The sequence below is a fragment of the Salmo trutta genome, chromosome 9, assembly GCF_901001165.1.
Source record: "Salmo trutta chromosome 9, fSalTru1.1, whole genome shotgun sequence".
NCBI classification, from domain to species: domain Eukaryota; kingdom Metazoa; phylum Chordata; class Actinopteri; order Salmoniformes; family Salmonidae; genus Salmo; species Salmo trutta.
In genome coordinates, this window is record NC_042965.1 from 7992514 (window position 1) to 8010743 (window position 18230).

General features: G+C 41.6%; 2 protein-coding genes across 5 annotated transcripts in view; one reads left to right on the forward strand and one right to left on the reverse strand.

Annotated features, from left to right (window-relative positions):
* The window catches only part of LOC115199782 (netrin-G2), a 49165-nt gene extending 43558 nt beyond the window's left edge, over positions 1-5607 (reverse strand). For 2 of the 3 annotated variants that reach the window (XM_029762206.1, XM_029762209.1), the window contains exons 1-2: positions 5030-5607; positions 3564-4259 (exon numbers count right to left, since the gene is read on the reverse strand). In XM_029762206.1, the coding sequence (XP_029618066.1) occupies positions 3564-3800 (237 nt within the window). In that variant the 5' untranslated portion in view covers positions 3801-4259; positions 5030-5607. Of the gene's footprint in view, positions 1-3563; positions 4260-4617; positions 4737-5029 lie in introns of those variants that run through there. The other variant, XM_029762207.1, reaches the window with a different exon arrangement.
* Positions 5608-6660: 1053 nt separating this feature from the next.
* LOC115199784 (mediator of RNA polymerase II transcription subunit 27) overlaps positions 6661-18230 on the forward strand; it is a 107649-nt gene continuing 96079 nt past the window's right edge. For both annotated transcript variants that reach the window (XM_029762211.1, XM_029762212.1), the window contains exon 1: positions 6661-6896. In XM_029762211.1, the coding sequence (XP_029618071.1) occupies positions 6664-6896 (233 nt within the window). In that variant the 5' untranslated portion in view covers positions 6661-6663. The remainder of the gene's footprint in view (positions 6897-18230) is intronic.

An 18230-nucleotide genomic window follows, 5' to 3' on the forward strand; every position in this document is an offset into this window, starting at 1 on the left:
TAATGTGAAGGAAGCTCCTGATACAATATCTGGAAAACAGCAGGCTAATTATACCAGAGACAAAACAGGCCGCACAAGACCCTCACCTGTCCCAGCATGGGCCACTGGCTACTGTTTTTAATCTGCGCGCGCGCGCACTCACACACACACACCATTTCACACTGTATTATGTTCATAGCACTATAAAAAGCTGTTCAGATCAGCATAAATTAGAATGTAATCAATCAAAAACCTTTTTTGAAAAATATTGTAATTCCCTGAAAGGATGACAGAGGATTACCATACGCACAACTTAATTTGAAGAATCCTCCAAGACCTGCAGTGACATGAAAACAGGCGAATGGAGATTATTGCATGTGGGCATAGCGAAACGGGATGAAATCGCTACCCTTTGGGAGCACGGGATGGGGGCTGAAGCTGCCAAGACTCATGTAAAATGAATGACACAGGACAAAACTGACCAAAGCTGCACGTTAGTGACAATACATTAACTCTACACCGGTAGGATAAATATGGTGACATATCCTCACATGATCTAATCTAAACATTTATTTTAACCTACTTCAAATAGTGTACCAAATTGAAATGCTTCCTATAGCGCACTCCCCTGCTGTGCTGTAACCTGCACTGCTGTTTTTAGTTCCGGCTGTTTGTGCATTTTAAAATGAGCAAATGCAATGTGGGGCGGGATTATATCTAATATGTTGCGACCGTTACTGTTGAAAAAGAGTCCTTGTAATTAATCATTTGAGCTCATAGGATGGAGAGTGGCAGTGATGCCCCACTTCAGTTATGGACACTGTCTGGCTCCTCTCTTCGTCTTTCAATGTGTGTATAATTACATCAGTAGTGGGTCGAGATTTGTCATTTTGCTTAGCTCCCTCCCTCCTTCCCTCCTCTGCTCATTAAGCGATGCTACATACAGAGTGCAGTCCCCTCGCAGCACCAGCTAACATCATGCATGGCGGGGGGGGGGGGGGGGGGGGGGGGCAAAGCACTGACTAAAAATGCAACGGCATCTCCTGTGGGCCTAGTGGCTGAAATGTGCTCTAAATCATTCATGAGCCGCAAAGCTTTCCAACGAAAGCCAGCATACTCAATCTGGAGATGGCTTATTCTAAATCAATGATGTTGCTTTCCGAAAGGAAAGCGTGAAAAATGTTGTCAATTGAGTGCACTCCTTCAATATCTAAAGTACAAATCATGTAATTGATGTAAAATAGGCTACAGAACACTATCATATTGCACTGTAAGAGTTATGGCAAGTCTAAATATGTGACTGTGTCTAGCTGTATTGGGTAGCCCTTTGGTAATGGACCACTCATGGCACATTTACCTTTCCATAAAATGAATGGTCAGATCACTGGAGGAACGATAATTTACCAAAGAGCTTCTTGCCATAGAAGCACGTCGACACTGAGTCTTCATTCTTCAACAGCACAGTCAACAGGAGGCCACTTTACATTTCATAAAATGTTCATGACTAGACTACTTTGGGGCCAAAGAGAGGCCAACAAGTCTTTCACTTTAAAATGGTCAATGGTCATTAAGAATCCTATTGTGGCTGATCAGCATTTCTTGAAGTAGTAGGCTTACCAGTATGCCAACAGCCACACCACCCTGCTGCATCCCTGGCTTCCATCTAAAGCTAAGCAGGGTTGGACCTGGTCAGGGCTTGGATGGGAGAATGCATGGCAAAATCAAGTTGCTGCTGGAATTGATGTTGGAGAGCCAGTTGAGGGTTGTAAGGGGAACAAATTCCCCCGGGGGGGAAGTGATGAGGACGCTACCCTGCAAAGGGTGCCTTTCATTAGATGAGACTTAAACCCTGACTGTCTGTCCGGACATCCTGTGGTCTCCAAAGATCCCGTATCACTCATGGCAAGAGATAGGATGGTACCCATGTCCTGGCTAAAGTCCCAACCTGGCTCATGCTATCATAGCTCTCACGAATTATCCCCAGCTTCAATTTGGCAAAATCCATGCTAACCTCTCCACTACCACAGCCAATGTGTGGTTCGTAATCTGGCACAAAAAAAGCTGCGGTTGGCATTACACAGGTAGATGCTACATATTGCTGAATGTTTAGTTGCAATGTGATGATCATAATTACCATTGGTGATATTTAGGATGTTAAAAGTGACTTGTCTCTTACCACAAAGACAGATGCTCAAATCAGAGTGAGTGATTGACAAGTCTAAGGCTATATAACAATTGATAACCAGGAGTTTCAGATAACACACTATAAAAAGTGTACACGGTATGCTTTGTGATCATGGTTTGATCGTCCTCTCTTCATGGGTTCCAAAAGTACAACCCAGCTGGACAAATCATACATTTGCTTATTTTACAATCAAGCCCTCGGCTGGATTCCCACAGCAACATTGTCAGCCTCTCTTATAGAAATTAAGCTCACCCATGTCAGCACTCACAAAAACAGGAGCATACCATATATATACAGTACACACACAAGCCAACAGCTTTACAGGATACAAAATACTACATATACATGTACATTTAAAGCCCTAAAGTTACTATTCATATGAGCTCATAGTGTTGCATCGCTCATATTGCTAGAGTGTTAAACAGTGTTATAAATAAAGGGTATCACTCAAGGTGTGAGTCCCTGTAGGGAGGCACAAACATAATAACAAACCTAATCTAATGATATTTATGAGACAAACAAAATTAACTTGGTTAAATAACCTGATATACTGTAGTGTGGACCTATTGTGTTTCATTCTGAAAACAGCAGGTCTAAGCAAAAATGATTTGTTTTATTGAATATTGCTGCTGCTATATTTTTTCATTTAGTCATATTTAATATTTATAGACAATATAAATAGTATGTTTATTTTATTATTTAAGTTATTCTATAGCACTATTCTGTTCTAATCTATTCTGTTGGTTTATACAACGGTTGGGTCTAATCCTGGATGCTGATTGGATAAAACCGCATTCTAGCTGATGTCTATTCCACAAATTACCACCAGCTAAAGCTATTGCGTTGAAAAGCCTATTTGCTCTGTTCCATCTCAGTGCGCAATTCACTGTCGGGGGGGCTCTTGTGGCTGAATAGAAGCAACTCCCCGCAGCAATGTTGGTGGAAAGCCTTTCCAGAAAAGTGGAGGCTGTTGCAGCAGCAAAGGGACCAACTCCATATTAATGCCTATAATTTTGGAATGAGATGTTCGACGAGCAGGTATCCACATACTTTTGGGCATGTAGTGTATCTATTGGGGCAGTGATTCCAAAATAAATGTAATTGTGTCTTGAAGTCTTGTTTGCATTTTCACTATAATAACAAGTAGCCTACTGAAAGTAAGTATGAGTTGTCTCATAGAAAAAGGTACATATTCCTGCCATCTTGTTCGAAATCAAAGTTTCTCATCTCATATCTAGGATCAGATACCCTAACGATATCCTAATTTCTAGAAAACCTTCCATGTCAGTTTTTCATCACTTTGATAGACAAAACTTCAACAAAGTGTAGGCCGATAAAAATAATCTAAGTATAAAACTAGTGCTGGCGTTACATCAACTGAATTCAAACTTAAACTTACCAGGGTACAGAACCTCTCCGGGGGGTTGCCGCAAGTGATGCCAGGAGGATCCACCCTAATTTGCATGAACTCCTTCATAGCCATTGGTTTGGGCTGGCACGCATAAAACTCCCATGTTGGTCCATTGTCTGTACTAACCAGCGACTTGCATATGTCATACTGGCCAAGTGTCAGAGTAACAAAGTGCAAAAGAAAAAGCACCTGTGAGAGCATGGCACTCGTAGAGACCACACCCATGGTCCAAGACCGAGAGTCCGGAGGGAAGAGGTGCCACCGTCGGTCCACACAGGGAGAGGATCAGCTTGGAATCCGGTTGGTTTTCATGTTGGGAGAGACACCTGCCGCTTGCAGGATACAGCCTTACAACTCTGCTGGTTTTGTATACAAATGTATGCCTGCCTAAATAAGTTACACGTACTTCTGTTTTGAAGTATTTGTTAACCTACGTTAAAAACAATTCAATTAAAGTATTACTTTCAATTATAGTTACAATAACTTTTATTAGAAATGTATACAATGCTAATCTTTCTCAGATCGACCCCCTTTGGCACTCCAGGCAAGCCATGCTAAAAGCAGTCGATATGTCCATGAGTAGACCATTGAGAATATTCCCGCTGTCCACTCAGAAGCTCTCTAGATGAGATTTTGTTGTGTAGAATGTCAGTCAAAGGAAGTATTTACATGCTCCATCGTTGGCTATATTGAGAAGGAGAAAATACAATAATTTATTAAACATTTAACTTTTTTGGGGAAATTGCCACTCACATTTCCAGACAAAAAAAGGCAAACTAAAACTATATCTAATAGGCTACTGCTACTTTACAGACTATTTTATTTCGTTTTTACAACTAGCAATTAGGTTAAACATATCTTTCATTAGAGGAACTTGAACCCATTTGAAATCTGTTAAAATTAATATCGGTAGGCTATACCGTAGTTTAAAAATAAATAATATTGTAACTTTTCACGTTTGTTTCCACAACCAATCTATATTCACAAGACTACCCTAATTAATGAATTTCCCAAACAAAACTGCAAGTAAAAAAAGATATACCCTAGTCCCCAGAGACGGATGTCTGTTGCGCTCTTGGGTTTGTCAACTATTGCCATCAGAGGTAACATAACTGTCGATAACTTCTCCCAGGCAGATGGTGACAGACCTAGGCTGTAGTCTACAATTGGCAAATAAAAATAACAAATTTGATCAACTTGGATCATGTTTGGACTTGTCCTATAAATGTGGACAACTGATGTTCTCGACGTTGATGCTCTTTCCAAACCTCTGAAATTCTCTGAAGTGTGTAGCCTAATGCTGCCTTCAAATGTAGGCTATAATGGTTGATTATAAGAAATAACTGTGGCAAGTCACTGGTTGCAAGATTATAAGCTCTCACTATACAATTTTGAAGGTGCACTGTTACAACAGTTACTATCCTCTATGTTCACGGTGGAACTCGAACACTTACCAAATTGCTCCGGGAAAATATGATCATTCTGTCATGGGTGCATCCTTTGCATTCTAAAGCCTCAGCATTGGTTCGTCGTTGAAATAAAGCTTAACGTTACCGTATTCCCTTCTGTAAGAGGATTAGATGAGATGCTCTCCCCTTCTGTTTGTTTCCCTTCTGTTTTTATACTTTTGAGGAAAGCAGTGCGTTGTTAGGATGGTATCCTATACATCCCGTACGCACAATAGTTGACTTCTTGTTCGAAATATATTATATTTCAATACTTTTTCAGAAGTGGTACTGCCTCAATTAATGTTCCATTACTTTTTGCGATTTCGGTTTTGTCCTAGGCGCTCAAGGGCAGAAGGAAAGAGCTCGCTCTCGCTCGGTCTCTCTCTCTCTCGACCTCACTTTCCCCTATGCATAAACACACTCGCTTATTTCATAAATTCCCTCCTGCCATTGTTCTCCTGCTCCCTTTTCGTTTCCATATTTAGCTATCAGTATCTGATTTGCAAACTACGTGTGTGTGAAGCAGCTACGCAACTTTTACCGGTCAGAAATATAACCACCCCATGAGCCGATCGGGCTACCCGTCCTGCTTAAAGGAGCAGCTCAAAAATCACTTAAGGCAGACATAAGGATCTCTAGTTTTCGCTAAGCAATAGGCTAACACAAAACTGTTTAACAGTTAAACTTGAAGTTCCTATATGGCTCTTAAAGCATAGCGTATTCATCTTCTACACAGTGCAGGCGTCCCCAATTTTGTAACGTTTTCTCTTAAGCGGATGGTCAGAGGCCAGAACATAGTTATAAATAATTTGTACACTGCAAATTGACTGCAAGAATCCCAAACAAATAGTATTTGACAAAAACAGAATCATTTCAAACCTTGATTACATTGGGATACGATCGCATATGCCTCTATTGATGTGTGGGAATAATTGGGAACGGATTTCCTCAATTAAAATCCCTTTGAGCTGATTTCCTGGTGATTTTACAGTGAAAATTATACATATAAAAAAATAGCTAATTTATAGGATATATATATATATATATATCAGAAAACCTGGGTGGCCAAATAAAATCAACCACGGGCCAAATTTGGCCATGGTTGATTTTATTTGGCCACCCAAGTTCTGAGCAAAACATAAATTGCCTATAAAATTGGCTATATAGTTTTTTATATGTATAATTTTAGCAAACTATAACTTATGCTATTTACATTGTTGACAATTGCATTAGCCTACTTAATACCCAATTAGTAAAAACACATTTTTAAAAAAAGCAGCCAAAACCCTTAATTTGCAACTTCTGGGTGGGTGTAATTGAAGTAACAGCATCAAAGGGGGCTTCTCATGGAAGAACACTAAGTTGAGCTGTCCATGGTCCTGATGCCTGGCCACACAGACCAATGGGTGTAAACAGCCTACACATTTCTACAGGTCATCTGAGGCCAAATTGTCACAGACAGACACGCACACTGACAATGCACAATGTTTGTAGACAGCAATATAAAGGTAGTTAAACACGATTTAAGAAGTAGTTTAATGGGAAATGTATACTGGCAGTAAGAAAATGAGAAGACAGCAGGCACGGAAAGAGAGAACTACATTTCCCTTGCTACGCACCGCATCTCGATGACGGTGTTTATGCGACGTTCATCTCAGCGTGCGGAAAAAATGGCGGACGCAATGAACGTTGGTGTGAATTTAGAAGCATTTTCTCAAGCAATAAGTGCTATTCAGGCACTTCGTTCAAGTGTAACAAGGGTTTTTGACTCTCTGAAAGATGGGATGAAAAACAAAGAAACCCTCGAAGGACGCGAAAAGGTTTTTATTACCGAGTTTCAAGATAACCTGCAGTCTGTGAATCGCGACTTGAAGTGAGTAGCTGTAACGTTAAGTGCTAACGTTAGCTAGGTACATCTTTGCTGTAAACACACAAGTTAGCGTGCTAGATAGGCGTGAGGAATGAATGTTATCCAACTAAAAAGTTACTTCCAACTAGCTAGTATCCATGACTTGGCTGAAGTGTAAATGGTGTGTGTGCAACGTTAGCCTAGCTTACAGACCATAGCTAAATAAAGTGTACGCGCGCAAGTGAAATATCATAGCAACTAAACGTTAGCTAGCAAAAAACAGTACTCTGACATTCTTGTAGGCACCTCAATTTTGAAGTCTAGGCCTACACATTGTGAAACGTGTAGCTAGCTAAGTTCACATTACTTTGATGTGAAAGCAAAAGTTAAACTTCCAGAAGGAATGGTCTAATGTGCATCAATGCTGCAAAATAGTTTTTTTCTACACTGAACAAAAATATAAACGCAACATGTTAAGTGTTGGTTTCATGAGCTGAAATAAAAGATCCCAGAAATGTTCCATATGCACAAAAATCTTATTTCTCTCAAATTGTGCATACAAATTTGTTTACATCCCTGTTATTTAGCATTTCTCAAGATAATTCATCCACCTGACAGGTGTGGCATACAGTGGCTTGCTAATTATTCACCCACCTTTGCATTTTTCCTATTTTGTTTCCTTACAACCTGGAATTAAAATTGATTTTTGGGGGGGTTTGTATCATTTGAGTTAAACAACATGCCTACCACTTTGAAATGCAAAATATTTTTTGTGGAACAAACAAGAAATGACAAAACAGAACTTGAGCGTGCATAACTATTCACCCCCCAAAATTCAATACTTTGTAGAGCCACATTTTGCAGCAATTACAGCTGCAAGTCTCTTGGGGTGTCTCTATAAGCTTGGCACATCTAGCCACTGAGATTTTTGCCCATTCTTCAAGGCAAAACTTCTGCAGTTCCTTCAAGTTTGATGGGTTCCGCTGGTGTACAGCAATCTTTAAGTCATACCACAGATTCTCAATTGTATTGAGGTCTGGACTTTGACTAGGCCATTTAAATGTTTCCCCTTAAACCACTCAGGTGTTGCTTTAGCAGTATGCCTAGGGTCATTGTCCTGCTGGAAGGTGAACCTCCGTTCCAGTCTCAAATCTCTAGAAGACTGAAACAGGTTTCCCTCAAGAATTTCCCTGTATTTAGCGCCATCCATCCCATACCAGTTTCCCAGTCCCTGCCGGGATGGTGTTCTCAGGGGGATGGGGGGGTTGGGTTTGCGCCAGACATAGCATTTTCCTTGATGTCCAAAAAGCTAAATTTTAGTCTCATCTGACAGGAGTACCTTCTTCCATATGGTTGGGTAGTCTCCCATATGCCTTTTGGCAAACACCAAATGTGTTTGCTTATTTTTTTCTTTAAGCAATGGCTTTTTCCTGGCCAGTCTTCCATAAAGCCCAGCTCTGTGGCGTGTACGTCTTAAAGTGGTCCTATGGACAGATACTCCAATCTCTGCTGCGGAGCTTTGCAACTCCTGCAGGGTTATCTTTGGTCTCTTTGTTGCTTCTGATTAAATGCCCTCCTTGTCTGGTCCATGAGTTTTGGTAGGTGGCCCTTTCTTGGCAGGTTTGTTTTGGTGCCATATTCTTTAAATTTTTAAAATAATGTATTCAATGGTACTCTGTGGGATGTTCAAAGTTTCGGATATTTTTTTTATAACCCAACCCTTATCTGTACTTCTCCACAACTTTGTCGCTGACCTGTTTTGAGAGCTACTTGGTCTTCATGGTGCCACTAGCTTAGTGGTGTTGCAGACTCTGGGGCCTTTCAGAACAGCTGTATATATACTGAGATCATGTGACACTTAGATTGCACACAGGTGGACATAATTTATTAAATAATGTGACTTCTGAAGGTAATTGGTTGCACCAGATCTTATTTAGGGGCTTCATAGCAAAGGGCGTGAATACGTATGCATGCCCCACTTTTCCATTTTTTTTTTGTAGAATTATTGTTAACATTTTTTATTTTTTTATTTCACTTCACCAATTTGGACAATTTTGTGTGTGTCCATTACATGAAATTCAAATAAATATCAATTTAAATTACAGGTTATAATGCAATAAAATAGGAAAAACGTCAAGGGGGATGAATACTTTTGCAAGGCACTGTATCAAGAAGCGGATTAAAGAGCATGATCCTTATACAGGTGTAGGGTTCCACATTTTGGGGAATATTCAGAGGTGGGAATTAACTGGAATGTATGGGAATTAACAGAAATATATGCAAATGTAATATTAATACCATTTACATGTAGATGTTTTTTGCATTGGCTATATTTACCATGTCATATGGAGACAGAAACATAAACCTTTTACATTTAATGACTATACATAATTGCAAATGATTAAAGCCTTCCAATAGAAATAAAAAAGACTATTTAGTTACGAATTTAGCTTTAATTAAATGAGTTGACTCTTCACATGGGATGATTTCACTGGACAACAAAAGAAAGGGAATATTGAATGATCCCCAATGATCCATCGTATCTCCCAAAAACATTTTCAACATCTGTAAAAGGAGTCTACAAACTAAAGCTGTGGTTGTCTTCCTCTCAGGCTCCCATGTCTTCTCCCTGAACCTCCTCAATGTCCACCTCTTGAACATCAGACTCTGAGACCTCATCTTTACCGTCACTTTCCAACGTTGTTGAGGATGGCTCATTGTCAGGCTCAAAAAGCCTCAAATTTGCCCGGATGGACACCAATTTTTCAACCCTTGTATTGGTCAGCCTGTTGCATGCTTTGGTGTGTGTGTTCCCAAACAAGGACCAGTTGCGCTCTGAGGCGGCTGATGTTGGTGGGATTTGGAGGATGGTGGAGGCAACAGGGGAAAGCGCCTCAGATCCACTAAGTCCCTTCCACCAGGTGGCTGATGAGATATGTTGGCACGACTGCCATATTGCATTTTCATCCCAAAGCCCTTGTTTAGAAGTGTATTTCGCCAGACTGCCAAGAACTTTGCCCTCATCTAGGCCAAGGCGGCGAGACACGGTCGTGATGACACCATAGGCCTTGTTGATCTCTGCACCAGACAGGATGCTCTTGCCAGCATACTTGGGGTCCAACATGTACGCTGCGGTGTGTATGGGCTTCATGCAGAAGTCTTCACGCTTTTTGATGTATTTCAGAACTGCTGTTTCCTCTGCTTGGAGCAACAGTGAAGTGGGCAGGGCAGTACGGATTTCTTCTCTTACATCTGCAAGCAGAGTCTGAACATCAGACAGGATGGCACTGTCTCCCGCAATCCGTGCAATGGCTACTGCTATAGGTTTCAGGAGTTTCAGGCTGCTTACCGCTCTCTCCCAAAATGCATCATCCAGGAGGATCCTCTTGATGGGGCTGTCTATATCGGCAGACTGTGATATGGCCATTTCTTGGAGAGACTCCTTTCCCTGTCAAACATGATGACAACACCACCCCAACGGGTGTTGCTGGGCAGCTTCAATGTGGTGCTCTTATTCTTCTCACTTTGCTTGGTGAGGTAGATTGCTGCTACAACTTGATGACCCTTCACATACCTAACCACTTCCTTGGCTCTCTTGTAGAGTGTATCCATTGTTTTCAGTGCCATGATGTCCTTGAGGAGCAGATTCAATGCATGAGCAGCATAGCCAATGGGTGTGATGTGAGGGTAGGACTCCTCCACTTTGGACCAAGCAGCCTTCATGTTCACAGCATTGTCTGTCACCAGTGCAAATACCTTCTGTGGTCCAAGATAAATGATGACTGCCTTCAGCTCAGTACACATTGTCTGTGAGCGTCAGAGGTGAACCAGTTGCATACATAGCTCGAGCAAAACATTAATCAGCATTGGTCTATATTCCTCTATTGAGTCACAAACTTCTGATTCCAGGAGGACCATGAGCTGTTGCTATCGATAAGGTGTCTGATTCATCATTTTCACCTCGAATAGGAGTAGAGGGACTTTTGTCAGAGGTTGCTTGTTCTGAGGGAACTTTATGCACTTGGCCAGATGATTCTGCATGTTGTTTTCATTCTTCACATGATTTGGCACAGTATTTGCAAATGTACACAGCTTTTCCTTCTACATTAGCTGCAGTGAAACGTCATCACACATCCAGATAGTGCCTGTGGTATTTTCCAGTAAAGATTAGAAAGAAATGAGTAAAAAAATAAAAAATACAATTCCATGTACAGAGAAATAGTTAAGCAGTTAGATTAAACAACTCTTTTGTAAGATAAATGTTTTAAAATGAAACATGTATGGAAACAGGTGATTTAACTCTCCTGAGTTAGCAGGTTCAAGCAAGCTAAATCCGACATGGTAGCAAAAACTAACTAGCATAAATTGTTAGAAATGATTTAAACACACTTTGCTGTAGGCTACTTACTATAGGCTATTTACTAGTTAACACAAAGAAAATGTATGTCATATAAAATATATTCGCCCCACCCAGTATTGTAATCAAAACTTACCAGAAAGCATGTAGTCCTTGGCTCAGACAGTGTAGTAGTGTGGGCTCAATAGCATCTCATTAGTGTGCAAGATCTTGAGAATCAGCTGTCATGGCCAAAAGTTTTGAGAATGACACAAATATAAATTTTTACAAAGTCTGTTGCCTCAGTTTGTATGATGGCAATTTGCATATACTCCAGAATATTATGAAGAGTGATCCGATGAATTGCAATTAATTGCGAAGTCCCTCTTTGCCATGCAAATGAACTGAATCCCCCAAAAACATTTCCACTGCATTTCAGCCCTGCCACAAAAGGACCAGCTGACATCATGTCAGTGATTCTCTCGTTAAGACAGGTGTGAGTGTTGATGAGGACAAGGCTGGAGATCACTCTGTCATGCTGATTGAGTTCAAAAAACAGACTGGAAGCTTCAAAAGGAGGGTGCTGCTTGGAATCATTGTTCTTCCTCTGTCAACCATGGTTACCTGCAAGGGAATATGTGCCGTCATCATTGCTTTGCACAAAAAGGGCTTCACAGGCAAGGATATTGCTGCCAGTAAGATTGCACCTAAATCAACCATTTATCGGATCATCAAGAACTTCAAGGAGAGCGGTTCAATTGTTGTGAAGATGGCTTCAGGGCACCCAAGAAAGTCCAGCAAGCACAAGGACCGTCTCCTGAAGTTGATTCAGCTGCGGGATCGGGGAACCACCAGTACAGAGCTTGCTCAGGAATGGCAGCAGGCAGGTGTGAGTGCATCTGCACGTACAGTGAGGCAAAGACTTTTGGAGGATGGCCTGGTGTCAAGAAGGGCAGCAAAGAAGCCACTTCTCTCCAGGAAAAACATCAGGGACAGACTGATATTCTGCAAAAGGTACAGGGATTGGACTGCTGAGGACTGGGTAAAGTAATTTTCTCTGATGAATCCCCTTTCCGATTGTTTGGGGCATCCGGAAAAAAGCTTGTCCGGAGAAGACAAGGTGAGCACTACCATCAGTCCTGTGTCATGCCAACAGTAAAGCATCCTGAGACCATTCATGTGCGGGGTTGCTTCTCAGCCAAGGGAGTGGGCTCACTCACAATTTTACCTAAGAACACAGCCATGAATAAAGATTGGTACCAACACATCCTCTGAGAGCAACTTCTCCCAAAAATCCAGGAACAGTTTGGTGACGAACAATGCCTTTTCCAGCATGATGGAGCACCTTGCCATAAGGAAAAAGTGATAACTAAGTGGCTCGGGGAACAAAACATCGATATTTTGGGTCCATGGCCAGGAAAATCCCCAGACCTTAATCCCATTGAGAGCTTGTGGTCAATCCTCAAGAGGCGGGTGGACAAACAAAAATTCAAGGGCTTAACTTCCCATGGAAAATATCTGGAAAGTTTCTAACCCTTTGTAACCCTACACAGGTGCACCATGTGCTGGGGACAATAAAAGGCCACTCTAAAATGTGCAGTTTTGTCATACAACACAATGCCACAGATATCTCAAGTTTTGAGGGAGCTTGCAATTGGCATACTAACTGTCCACCACTGCTGTTGTCAGAGAATTGAATGTTATTTTCTCTACCATAATCCACCTCCAACGTTGTTTTAGAGAATTTGGCACATCCAACTGGCCTCACAACCGCAGACCACATGCAACCACACTAGCCCAGGACCTCCACATCCGGCTTCTTCACCTTTGGGATCATCTGAGACCAGCCACCCGGACAGCTGATGAAACTGTGGGTTTGTATAACTAAAGAATTTCTGCGCATTCTGTCACAAACCGTCTCAGGGAAGCTCATCTGCATGCTCGTCATCCTCACCATGATTTTGACCTGACTGCAGTTTGAATTGTAACTGACTTCAGTAGGCAAATGCTCACCTTCGATTGCCATTGGCATGCTGAAGAAGTGTGCTCTTCACGGATGAATCCCGGTTGCAACTGTACCCGGCAGATGACAGGCAGCGTGTATGGCATCGTGTGGGCGAGCCGTTTGCTTATGTCAACGTTGTGAACAGAGTCCCCCATGGTGGCGGTGGGGTTATAGTATGGGGAGGCATAAGCTATGGACAACAAACACAATAGCATTTTATTGATGGCAATTTGAATGCACCGTGACGAGGTCCTGAGGCCCATTGTCGCGCAATTCATTCGCCGCCATCACCTCATGTTTCCGCATGATAATGCACTGCCCCATGTCACAAGGATCTGTACACAATTCCTGAAAGCTGAAAATGTCCCAGTTCTTCCATGGCTTGCATACTCAGACACGTCACCCATTGAGCATGTTTGGGATGCTCTCGATCGACGTATACGACAGCGTGTTCCAGTTCCCGCCAATATCCAGCAACTTCGCACAGCGATTGAGGAGTGAGACAACATTTTACAGGCCACAATCAACACCCTGATCATCTCTGTGCAAAGGAGATGTCGCGCTGCTTGAGGTAAATGGTGGTCCCACCAGGTACTGACTGGTTTTCTGATCCACGCCCCTACCTTTCTTTTAGAGCTATCCATGACCAGCAAATGCATGTCTGTATTGTGTGACATATATATAGATTAGGGCCTAATTAATTGATTTCAATTGACTGATTTTCCTTTAATGAACTGTAACTCAGTAAAGTATTTGAAATTGTTGCATGTTGCGTTTTATTTTTGTTCAGTTAATATTCCTTTAGTCATACACAAATCTTAATAAAGATGCATACCCTTGCGCCTCCAAAACGACGTTACATAAACCTGGTAGCTGATGCAGGATCATTTATTACCTAACAAAGGCAGAAATGGGCTCTTCATTGAAAATATTATGCATTTGTCATGTGCACGATTTTCTTTGGATAGTCTAGTAGTTCTTAGATGATTTAAGATCTCAGTGTTAAAGGATGGGGATCCTTCTAGTCTAAACTACTGTCCCCTTTCCAAACTTTCTGTTCTTGCCAAAGTCCTTGAAACACTTCAGTTGGTGTCACCAGTCCATGGTTTGGTCGCATCAATTTGTTTCCACGGCATCACGTAATAGAAAAAAATATGAATCTCCTTTTTATTAAGTAATTCACAGTGTTTTAGACTGTGTAACAGACTACTGAGATGGTAGGCTATTCAATAAATACGTTTAATCTAACATGTCTAAGCAGGAATGCATGATTGAAGATACAGTGCATTCGGAAAGTATTAAGACCCCTTGACTTTTTCCACATTTTGTTACGTTACAGCCTTATTCTAAAATCCTCATCAATTTACACAAAATACTGCAGAATGACACAGCCAAAACAGTTATCGATTTTTTTGCATATGTATTAAAAACAGATGCCTTATTTACGTAAGTATTCAGACCCTTTGCTATGAGACTCGAAATTGAGCTCAGGTGCTTCCCATTGATCATCCTTGAAATGTTTCTTCAATTTGATTGGTGTCCACCTGTGGTAAATTCAATTGATTGGACATGATTTGCAAAGGCACACGCCTGTCTATATAAGGTCCCACAGTTGACAGTGCATGTCAGAGCAAAACCAAGGCATGAGGTCGAAGGAATTGTCCGTAGAGCTCAGAGACAGGATTGTGTTGAGGCACAGATCTGGGGAAGGGTACCAAAAAAGGTCTGCAGCATTGAAGATCCCCAAGAACACAGTGGCCACCATCATTCTTAAATGGAAGACGTTTGGACCCACCAAGACTATTCCTAGAGCTGGCCGCCCAGCCAAACTGTGTAGTCAGGGGAGAAGCACCTTGGTCAGGGATGTGACCAAGAACCCGATGGTCACTCTAACAGAGCTCCAGTGTTTCTCTGTGGAGATGGGAGAACCTTCCAGAAGGACAACCATCTCTGCAGCACTCCACCAATCAGGCCTTTATGGTAGAGTGGCCAGACAGAAGTCACTCCTCAGTAAAAGGCACATGACAGCCCGCTTGGAGTTTGCCAGAAGGCACCTAAAGACTCTTAGACCATGAGAAACAAGATTCTCTGGTCGGATGAAACCAAGCTTGAGCTCTTTGGCCTGAATGCCAAGCGTCACATCTGGAGGAAACCTGGAACCATCCCTATGGTGAAGCATGGTGGTGGCAGCATGCTGTGGGGATGTTTTGCAGCGGCAGGGATTGGGAAACTAGTCAGGATCGAGGGAAAGATGAACGGAGCAAAGTACAGAGAGATCCTTGATGAAAACCTGCTCCGGTTCACTCAGGACCTCAGACTGCAGCGAAGATTCAACTTCCAACAGGACAACAACCCTAAGCACATAGCCAAGACAACGCAGGAGTGGCTTCAGGACAAGTCTCTGAATGTACTTGAGTGGTCCAGCCAGAGCCCGGACTTGAACCCGTTCGAACATCTTTGGAGAGACTTGAAAATAGCTGTGCAGCGACGCTCCCCATCCAACCTGACAGAGTTTGAGAGGATTTGCAGAGAAGAATGGGAGAAACTTCCCAAATACAGGTGTGCCAAGCTTGTAGCGTCATACCCATGAAGACTTGAGGCTGTTATTGATGCCAAAGGTGCTTCAACAGAGTACTGAGTAAAGGGTCTGAATACTTGTGTAAATGTGAGATTTCATTTTTTTATTCGTATACATTTGCCAAAATGTACAAAAACCTGTTTTTGCAAAAACAATTCTCCTCATCAATCTACATTCAACACCCTATAAATGACAATCTAATCATTTTTAGAATTAGGCTGTAACATAAGAAATGTGGAAAAAGTCAGGGGTTCTGAATACTTTCCGAATGCACTGTATTTTGATCTGCAAGAAAGTCAAGTGATTATCGTGAATTGTGGTTTGACAATAGGTTGTTATATTTTGCTGTTAAAATAGGGCTCCAGAATCTTCTAAATTTTGTTGTTTAGTAAATATGAATTTGCCTACATCTTTATGTGCACTATTATCATATGCTAGTACATTTTTGGGCTATTTCACCACATGAGGAAGTGAAACTCAGAACACATTAGCTAGATCACTAACACAAAATATAATACCCAATGCTAGTCGTAATCTACCAGTAAATGTCATGTCCTAAAAAAACGTTGCACTGCTACCCTATGCACTCGCAATGGCTGACACACAATTTCACATTTTGCTCGCTCCGTATCTTAAAGCCATATCAAATATATTTAGAGATGACAAATACAAATTCTACCCGCAGAAAGCTGAGAACAACATCAGTTGCTTCTAAAGGTGTGTATTTCCCGCAAATGTTATACAATCAGAAGCCTTTTTCTCTATCCCTCACTGCACATCTGAGGAGACAGAGAGAGAGCGTGGCTTGCTCATCACATCAACAGGCCCAGGGTCAGGGTAGACACTTTCATTACAGGAATCATGAGGGTAATGCGCTTTCCTGATTGACCAAATCATGGTTTTAGCCGGCAAAAAATGTGATGTTTGAAACTTTTGAGTGAGGTGACCATGTAATGAATGTTCAGCTCGCACTGATGCGACCAATTACATTTTTTTTTTTACTCGCACAGACAAGTCAAAGGGTCACAAATTGTGACTAAATGGTTGCAGTCCAGAGCCCTGACTTGTTGGTGAGTAGCTGAAGGAGTTTTTATACACCAATAATGTCCTGAACAAGTTTGTCTGGATTTAGAAAAACACACAGCACTACTACGGCGACCACTAATACTGGAAGCACTTGATTCTAAACAGCATTGTGTTGCTTTGTTCATTGATTTGTCTAAGGCGTTTGACACCGTAGACTGAGATATTGATGCAGAGCTTGTCAAACATAGGCCTTTCAAGTAAAGCTTTTTGTTGGTTTAATGATTTTGTTAGTCTTTGATCACAATGTGTACAGGTTGATGGCATGACTTCTGACAAGCTTTCTTTAAATACTTGAGTGCCGCAGGGTTCCATTCTTGGGCCATTATTGTTCATTATTTATGACTGGTGTGAAAAAATAGCTAATGAGAAGGTACATCTACACTGAGTGTACAAGCATTAGGAACACCTTCCTAATATTGAGTTGCAACCCCTTTTGCCATCAGAACAGCCTCAATTCGTCAGGGTAGGGAATCTACAAATGTCGAAAGCGTTCCACAGGGATGCTGGCATATGTTGACGCCAATGCTTCCCACAGTTGTGTCAAGTTGCCTGGATGCCCTTTGCATGGTGGACCATTCTTTATACACACGGGAAACTGTTGGCGTGAAAATCACAGCAGTGTTTCAGTTCTTGACACACTCAAACCGGTGCGCCTGGCACCTACCATACCCCATTCAAAGGCACTTAACTTTTGTCTTGCTCATTCACCCTCTGAATGGAACATATACACAGTCCATGTCTTAATTTTCTGAAGACATAAAAATCCTTCTTTAACCTGTCTCCTCCACTTCATCTACACTGATTTGAAGTGGATTTAACAAGTGACATCAATAAGGGATCATAGCTTTCACCTGGTCAGCCTATGTCATGGAAAGAGCAGATGTTCCTAATGTTTTGTACACTCAGTGTATATGCAGATTTACATTTACATTTTTTTTTTTTTTACATTTTAGTCATTTAGCAGACGCTCTTATCCAGAGCGACTTACAGTAGTGAATGCATACATTTCATACATATCATACTTTTTTTTTTTTTCTGTGCTGGCCCCCCGTGGGAATCGAACCCACAACCCTGGTGTTGTAAACACCATGCTCTACCAACTGAGCTACAGGGAAGGCTTATCTATAGGACTGATCCCACACTAGTTAAGGCATTTCTCAAATTGTAGGAAGCGTTTGTTGTCCAACAACCTTTTTCTGTTCAAAGCAACCCCCTACTCTGCCTCAGATACTCACTCAAACAAGCCAATAGAGGTGGTGTCCTTGTACAAGTACTTGGGATTTCACCTTGATGAAGCTCTGTATTTTAAACCCCACAAAAAAGTTTCAACTTAATCTGGGCTTTTTCTTTAGG